The 9,237-nt window shown below is 37.1% G+C and overlaps 1 protein-coding gene across 1 annotated transcript in view; it reads left to right on the top strand.

Annotated features, from left to right (window-relative positions):
- Positions 1–8,727, top strand: part of pou1f1 (POU class 1 homeobox 1) — a 56,654-nt gene extending 47,927 nt beyond the window's left edge. Inside the window, exon 7 of the mRNA XM_039746293.1 lies at positions 8,538–8,727. Coding sequence (XP_039602227.1) covers positions 8,538–8,727 — 190 coding nt within the window. The remainder of the gene's footprint in view (positions 1–8,537) is intronic.
- The last annotated feature ends 510 nt before the right edge of the window (positions 8,728–9,237 follow it).

The following is a 9,237-nucleotide window of genomic DNA, read 5'->3' on the forward strand; positions in this document are numbered from 1 at the left end:
GTTGCTTTGGCTGTATGTTTTGGGTCATTGTCCATCTGTATCACGAAACGCTGCTGTTTCCTTAGGAGGCATTAGCTCTCCGGAAATGTGTTCTTTTGACATTGCGGCATGTTAAGTAACCAAAAAATATAGAAATATGACAGAAAAGGCAATATCCACCCATCGTGATTACGGTGGTACAGACATCACATGAGAGACAAAGATAAAGTTTAGCTTACTTTACTGACGGTTTTAAGCGGTTACAGACGGGAAGCTTATGACAGACTCTATCAAGGTGTGGGAGTCTTGATCTACGCAGTTTGCCATCTTTTGTCACCACGCTGAAAGGGTTTTCCAGACGGATGACATAATCTTCCGCCCAACAGCTTCAAAGGGTTTGACTGCTTGTTCCATGTATTTATACTGTCTTCTCCATGTGCAGGGCCCTCTCTGGTCTCCAAACAAGGAAAGTAAGGATTCCGTTTCATCTCAGGAATAGTACAATGCCCCTCTCTGGTCTCCAAACAAGGAAAGTAAACTCAAATCCCACCTCCAACAAGAACAGTACAATGCTCACACTACAGTTTGTCCCATTCTCCAAACTGCTAGGCTAATGCTTTCTAAATGCAGCCTAGTCCCTGTGTACCATACATGGACTGCCTGTATGAATAATTCCATAACAGTGTGCATAGAGACAGTGACATTAATCTTCATATTATAACAGCCGCCCAATCAATTTGACTGCATTTAGCTGGATTTGAGCAGACAGTATGTCTCTGAACACCTCAGAATTAATTCGGCTGCTTCTGTCCTGTGTCACATCATCAATAAACACCACTGTGCCACTGGCAGCCATACACGTCCAAGCCATCACACTGCCTCCGCTGTGTTTTACAGATGATGTGGTATGCTTTGGATAATGAGCTGTTCCACGCCTTCTCCATACTTTTTTCTTGCCATCATTCTGGTAGAGGTTAATCTTGGTTTCATCTGTCCAAAGAATGATTTTCCAGAACTGGCCTGGCTTTTTTAGATGTTCTTTAGCAAAGTCCAATCTAGCCTTTCTATTCTTGAGGCTTATGAGTGGCTTGCACCTTGCAGTGCACCCTCTGTATTTACTTTCATGCAGTCTTCTCTTTATGGTAGACTTGGATATCAATATGTCTACCCCCTGGAGAGTGTTGTTCACTTGGTTGGCTGTTGTGAAGGGGTTTCTCTTCACCATGGAAATGATTCTGCGATCATCCACCACTGTTGTCTTCTGTGGACATCCAGGTCTTTTTGTGTTGCTGAGTTCACCAGTGCTTGCTTTCTTTCTCAGGATGTACCAAACTGTAGATTTTGCCACTCGTAATATTGTAGTAATTTCTCGGATGGGTTTTTTCTGTTTTTGCAGCTTAAGGATGGCTTATTTCACCTGCAGGGAGAACTCCTTTGACCGCATGTTGTCTGTTCACAGCAAAATCTTCCACATGCAAGCACCACACCAACTCCAGGCCTTTTATCTGCTTAATTGATAATGACATAACGATGGACTTGCCCACACCTGCCCATGAAATAGCCTTTGAGTCAATTGTCCAATTACTTTTGAGCCCCTGAAATGAAGGGATTGTGTTAAAAAATGTTTTAGTTGCCTCACATTTTTATGCAATCGTTTTGTTCAACCCACTGAATTAAAGCTGAAAGTCTGCACTTCAACTGCATCTGAGTTGTTTCATTTAAAATTCATTGTGGTAATGTACAGAACCAAAATTAGAAAAAAGTTGTCTCTGTCCAAATATTTATGGACGTAACTCTATATCTCATTTATGGTTAACTCGTTTTTCTTTTCTTTATAACCAGTTAACAGTTTCCTTTTCTAACTGTGCACAACACTTTTTTTTATTTTGTCTGAGTAGTTTCTCAGTCCAATCATTGTAACTCAGATTAAAATTGTAATATTTTTGAATTTCTGTAGCATCTCTTCAAAAATACTTTGACATACAGTAGACAATGTCTGCCACTGCTTCTGTATAGGTCAGTGGATGTTACTGAAGCTTCAAAGCTCCGGGGATGATGATTCAATTCCTGGCTCAGCAACTGTCTTTGTTGGGTTGCACATTCCACATGTTATCATAAGGGCTTCAGTGAGATACTACAATTTAATTTTATTTCCATCAACATCCTAAAGAAATGATGAAAACGTACAGTATTTTGTGATGCACAACGGTCTCATCCAGGTTTGGTTCCTGTCTTCCACTTCCACTTAGGTGCATGAAAAACAGCTGCTAAATTAATGGAGTGAATAATTTTTGTTCATTTGTAAAATTTTGCATGTTATTAAAAGTTTTTATTACTTATTTGATTAGTACACAAATATATTGTCAATGTTATACACAACATAACTGCATGATCACCAACAGCATTAATTATCAAGAGTATTAAGGTCATTCCAAAAAACTGAAAAGAAAAATTAAATACAAATGAAATGAAGCAGAGTCATTTAATAAAACTGTATTTAGCTAATTTATATTTAAGTATCAAAAACAAAGAATTGTGTGGAACAGTGCAGAGCTTCTGCTTCGTGACAAGGAGACCAGGGTTTGTGCCCCAAGTCCACGCTACATGGAGATTGAATGTCCTCCTCGTGTCTGTACGGGTTTCTTCCCACAGTCCAAAGAAATGCAGGTTGGGTGGATTGGTGACACTAAGTTGGCCCTGGTATATATGTTGTGTGTGTGTGTGTGCTTGTGCATTCACTATGGGATGGAGTGGCATCCTGTCCAGGAATTGTTTCTGCCTTGTGTGCTATGCTTGCTGGCATAGGCAGGATATGGAAATGGAATTAAAGTGGAATTTCTTGTACCTATTTTTAAAGTATAAAAAACAGTCTTAGTTTAAAAAAAGTGACCACAGCAATCATTCTTATCAACACCACAACTGACATTAACATTAATAGTTTTAAAGTTAACCAGCCATTTAAAATGAACTGAAAGGTGAAGAAAACACATTAACTATATGCATTCTCAAAAGCAGCAATTCCCCTTCTCAATGTTATACACTTAAAAGTGAGTAGTACATTTCTAGGAGGTTCTTAGGCCAAAATACTAACTTTTGTAATCTTGTTGTCTTCACTCAAAATGAGGTACTTTTTAAGGAAAGTTGTGATCAGCATCATCCCAAGGGCTCTAAATATCACTGAGTCTCGAACAGTTATTATTCCATATACAGCATGTGAAGTTAATTTCATGCTGAGCAGCACTACAAGGCATTATTAGAGAACTGAATGTTAAATGCAGGTTGTATAAGGAAAGATAATATTCTTAAAATGATAAAAGTGGAAGAAGAGATCTTACTGTGCACATGTCTATTTAGTCATTTATTTTTGTGTTGGCATACATTTCAGAAAGGGGTGGCCATATATAGTACTGTACATGCGTGGCCCTTATTTTCTGGATGATTTTAAGTAGAATGCCTGTCAAATTACAAAAGTGAAACTGTTTTCACATGTCTTTAATTGGGTCATCAGAAGAATAAATAGGTTACATTAGTTCATGTAGCACAGCAGTGCTGAAACCCAGCATCCTGGGTTTGAATCATGAGGCCAAATCTGCTTGGTATTTCTCCCTACATCTACATGCATTTTCCTTTCACATGCATTCTGGGCTAATTTACCATTTTCAGCTGCCTGTGTGTAATGGCATTGTGTGTATGCTTGGGCACCGTGATGAACTGGTGTCCTGTCATGGGCTGTTTCCTGTCTTGTGCCGAGTACAACTGGGGTAGTCACCACCCAATAGAAACAGCCCTGAGTTGGATTAAGCCGATTTGAGAACATACAGTAATGCTAAATGTTTAGGATCACCGAGCGGGTCAGTATGGATGAACTCTTAGTCATTTGCAGCATGCACACTTGCAAATATAATGTCTATAACATCCATTGTAAAATATTTGTTGGACAGTATGGCCTAGCAGTTTAAGATCTTTGGACTGCAAAGCACAAGGTTGCCAGGTCAATCATTACGAATGATTCTCTATGAGTTTGAGCAAGTTTCTTAACCCTATAAAATTCACTTTTGCTGTGCTTATAATTTTCACTAAAATAAAGGTGTTTTATAGTTTTGAAATCAAACACAGACCTAATCAAAAACATTTTCAGTGGTAGGGTGTCATGATAGTACTCGTGCCTTAGCTGTAAGAAAAAGAGCCTAAATCTTAGCTTAGGCACTTTCTACGAGCAGTTGTCATTTTCTTCCCATATTCACATGCCTTTTTCAGTGAGGGGCAATTAAGGTTAACTGGAAATTTCAAATTGGCCATTGACTGGTGCCTGGTTCAGTATGGATTTTGATTGTTTCACCAGCACTTAATTTACTGTATTCTCATTTACAATCATTTCACTCCATGCATTTTCAGGTCTGCAGTGAATGCACAATACCACTTGATATACAGCATATTTACAACATGTTCTGGCTCCTTTACTTTTTGCACACTTTTAAGTGTTGCAGATTTAATGTAAAATTGATATATTTGCCATTTTTAACCATCAGTCTTCACTTGAAAACCCATAATGATAAAGTGAAAAATATTTTCCGATTTACAAATTTATTAAAACTCAGCAATTGAAATTTCTCATTTATGTAAGTGTTCAGATCCTGAATTCAGTATTTTGTAGAAGTTTCTTTTGCAGTTTTGAGTCTTCTTCGGTAAGTCTCTACAAGCTTTACACACCTGGATTTGGGCAGTGTATCCCCTTCATCCTGTCAGGTCCTCCAAAGCTTTGCTAGATTGAATGGAATCTTCCATCTTCTGGTCTCTCCACAGATATTCTATGTGGTTTAAGTCTTTTTCCTCAAGCTCTCAGAGGCCATTAAATTGTCATATGCTTTTTACTCCAGAGTGGCTTCTGTCTAGCCATTCTACTGTAAACGTCAGATTGATGGAGTGCTGCTGACAGGTTCTCCCATCTCAGGAGAGGACATCTGAAGCGCTGCTGTGCATTCACCAACTTCCACGTTCTTCCGTTCCATAAACCCCAGTCAGCGTGAAAAGTAACGCACGTGCACGCGCCTGCTATCTCGCCCCGTCTCCTCCCAGAATTATGCCTCTTTGAATATGCAAATCAATATAAATAGCCCTGAAGCTCAGCGTTCTGTGAAAAGGCAATGGCAAAAGTACGGGGGGAAATAGAAGAATTTAAGTGAGTACCAAGGAGGCAAAGGAAAAACGTACTATTTGTTGGTTTAAACAGTGGTATAAACAACAAAAGGAAGTTGATCGAGTGACATAGAGTGTCGGAGAAACTCGAAACCTCAAGTTCACAAAGTCGCACAGTGCCTGAAATAAAAAAGAAGTTGTCAGATATCAAAGTCGCCGTGAAACGGCGAGTCGTAGCCCATCATCTGAGTGTTGTATGAAAGCTTATTAGGGTACAGAGAAAAAAAAATAGGCACACAGTGGGGGAAAAAAGCACAAAATGTCAACTTTAATCTCAAAATTTCCACTTTAATCATGTAATTTATTTTGTCATTAAAGTAGAACATCATAAGCTTCATCTTAAAATGGTTTAATTTACTAGTTTCTCAAATCCCATCGTAACTAAAGTAGCATGTTAAATGCTTTGTTTTGTATTTGATCTTCTATGTGCTCTATGTGTGTGAATCACTACTGCTTCCGGGCTTTCTCTTCCTCCGACAGGACACAGAATCCATTACATTCATAATATTACTGCTCTCTGAATAATTAAAATATTGAAATGTATATGTGATATCATTTTCATGATGACAGGAGTTAAAGCATGTTTTTGAACATGGGAACACGGTGGCACAGTGGTTGTTCATGTCTCACTCAAGATGCTTGCTGTGTGACCTTCAATGAAATAATTTATTGCACCAGTATTGTCTCTTTCAAATGTACTAACCTCCAATTCCTGTCCTTCCTTTTTTTTCTCCAAATACCCAATCGCCACACAATCAGCTCTGTAATAGACGTTAAGCCATCTGTAAGCTTAGAATGTCGATTCTTCAAAACTTTTAAGGAACATTAAAATATCTTCCTAGTACAAGTTATGGACACAACTCCAGGATAAGTAAAGCAAACAGGATACACCTAACCATAGTTTAGAGTGCCAAATCAAAAGGACTGAATATTTATATGAATGAGAGCTTTTAGGTTTTGATTTTTAATTTGCAAACCTTTCTGAAAACATGTTTTCACTATGGGCAACTGAGTGTAGATTGATGGCCAAAAAAGGTTAATTTATCAATTTAAACTTACATCTACAGCATAATAAAGTGTGCAGAAAGTGAAGCCCAAATCCACTGTAATTGTTTCCTATTTATTTACATTTTTAAAAGCATAAAAATTAAATGTAAAATTAAAATTTGATATGGCCAGGTTATTTTACATAGTCATGCTTTTTATATATCAATATATTTTTATAGCTTCTTTTTTGTCACCCACTTTACAATTACTGCATGTAATGTTAAATGAGTAGTTGCAAGTCTCAATACATATTTCTATGTTAAAACAGCAATAATAAAATGTATAATCTACATCTTTACAGAGCATCAAAGGATTCTTTATTGTATGATTCTGTCCTCTATTGGCTTTAGTAAGAAATGCATTCAATTATTATTCCATATCAATAAAAGCCTTTACAAAAAATGATTTTAAAAACTCAATATACAGATACACAAAGGTGTGTGTGGCTGACAAAGAAATGCAAATAAAAAAAAAACTATACAGAACAAAATTATAATTAAAGCATATGAAACATAGTTAGTTTTGGGATTAAATTATATTCTAGCAGTATAACAAAAGCACAGTTGGATGACGGTTGGTTTGGTCAGATCCAACTTTAGACAATGAGAGAAAAACAGAGGAGCATAACATTCAAATAGGTCCAATGTGAGTCTTAATGAGACTCTGGAATATCAAATAATCAAGGGAAACTCAGCCACAGCTTGAAAGCAACAATCACATACTACATCATTTTTTGCCCACCCGTGAGATGACGATCTGTCAGTAAACAGGTTACAGCAGTTAGACACAAATGGTGCAGTTTTTTGATATTATAAATTAAACTTTCTACAAAGGTTCAGTGCACAAATGTAAGGTGGTTGGAGAATTTCAATGTAGAAAGCAGCTGCCTCGTTACAACTGTGGACACAAATGTGGTGACCACCAAACACCTATTCTATAATTTAGTCTTACACAGAGTATCTGCAAACCAACATATTGTTTTTTGAATGCACCCTAGATTAAAAAAAATTCAATCATTGATTTAGTGTTTAAAGTCAACTAACTGAAGCAACAGCATTCATCCATCCATTTCTGAATTTGATTTTAGACTTACAGTGTCACAGGGGACCAAAGTCTAGTGAAGCAGAATCGATCTTATTTAAGTACACACGCAAACTGACACTCTCTCATGCTGGACTGTGTATAGCATCTTCAATTAAACTGTATTGAAGTAAACCAAAGTATTTTGAGAAAACTGATAATGAATATTAGGAGAACATGCAAGCTCTACACAAAAGATGACTTGACTAGAATTTAAAGCGTGAAGTTGTAAAGTAGGAGTGATAAGCATACCCTCTGCCTGTGAAATAAAAAAAGGGAAATATGGGACAAGATGAGTTGAAATGAAAGACACTATGCTAAAATGTATCCATAACAGAAATCCCTAAGATAGAAAATAGGACCGAGGAGGTGGTAGATTTTGCATATAATAAGCTTGCTCTAATTGGTCCAACCAGTCTTTTGCTCAGTTACGTTGTTCAGATGAAACCCCTGCTATTTTTTAAGAAGTGACCAAATGAGTGCTCACCTGACACTCTAATGGAATAGTGTGTTCATGGTTTTAAATTAAAAGGAATTGCAGTACTGTGCTCATCTTCCAGGTGTTTTCTTTGCTAAGGTATGTTGAGCTATTACAAGGGAAGCAAATATCTGCAGAAACTGTCATGTCACTCATTCATCATTTCACATCTAGCTTTTTTGAGACTTTTATCTAAACAGGTCCTCATCACAATTGTTCCATTAAGCTACACCTTAGCTACCATCTTGGTTCAAAGTTTCATTTATATGCTATAAAAACACATGGGAATTATTAGTCTGCGAGTTATTCATTTCACATGAATGCCCTTCAGAGCAGTAGCTCACATTGTATTTGATGCACTGCTGTACTTTCTTAATACATTTGTTTAACTGTTTATTTGCATTAAAAGTTCAAATTATTTTTATATCACATTTAATTCAGATTGTGCAACCAGTCAACAATGCCTCAGTGTATAACCCCAAAGTTCTAACCAGATATTCACATGAATAGAAGAACACAAGGTGGTTTGATTTCACAAATGGTATCTCTGCAATGCCAACACAAAATGAACATGACAACAAACTCCAGCTCAATCCTCAAATATTGATGTCAACCATACAAAGTTTAAAATATAATCCATCTGTCAGTCTGCTTGGATTAACTATATTGAAATTGGAGACAGATGATAGAACCACATGAGAAAGAGTTGTAACCATCAATTGTCACACAAATCCTCTAACATGTCTTCTTTTTGCAGCCTTTCAGCTAAGGAAGCTCTGGAGAGACACTTTGGAGAGAAGAGTAAGCCCTCCTCACAAGAGATTGTGCGCATGGCAGAGAGCTTGAATCTGGAGAAGGAAGTAGTAAGAGTTTGGTTCTGTAATCGAAGGCAAAGGGAAAAGCGTGTCAAGACCAGCCTACACCAGAGTGCCTTCAGCTGCCGGTAGCCAAATTTCACTTAAATCACAATATGTGCCATCAAAATGTATCTGACATGCGTTAAGAAGAGAACTTCTGCAAAAGAAGATAACACATTCAACCATTTGAGTAAAAAGTGCCTTTGGCGTTTTCTTAGTTTTTCTCATGATAAAATCCTTGCGTTGGAAGAGGTAAAAATCTACTACTGAATGTCAAATGCACTGCATTTTGTAGGTGTTAACTTGAGTCATGTAAAACAAAGTATCTAAGATGTGTTTAAAAGGTCACCCAGAAGAAAGCTGATATCAAGGCACAAGTTGTATAAAAGAGCTGGACTGAGAAGACTTACAAGTCAATGGACTAAACTACAACCAAAGCTTCAAAAACAAAACCCAAAGAACTATTCCAACTTGTTTTAGATTATCTCTATACAATATTTATTAGCTATTTATTAGATGTAATGTGTAAAGTTTGCTAAATCACAAACAAGTGTGCCTTACAATGGTTCTGTGAATACCTGAAAGTAACACTTTCTCTCC

Source organism: Polypterus senegalus, chromosome 2, assembly GCF_016835505.1.
Source record: "Polypterus senegalus isolate Bchr_013 chromosome 2, ASM1683550v1, whole genome shotgun sequence".
NCBI classification, from domain to species: domain Eukaryota; kingdom Metazoa; phylum Chordata; class Cladistia; order Polypteriformes; family Polypteridae; genus Polypterus; species Polypterus senegalus.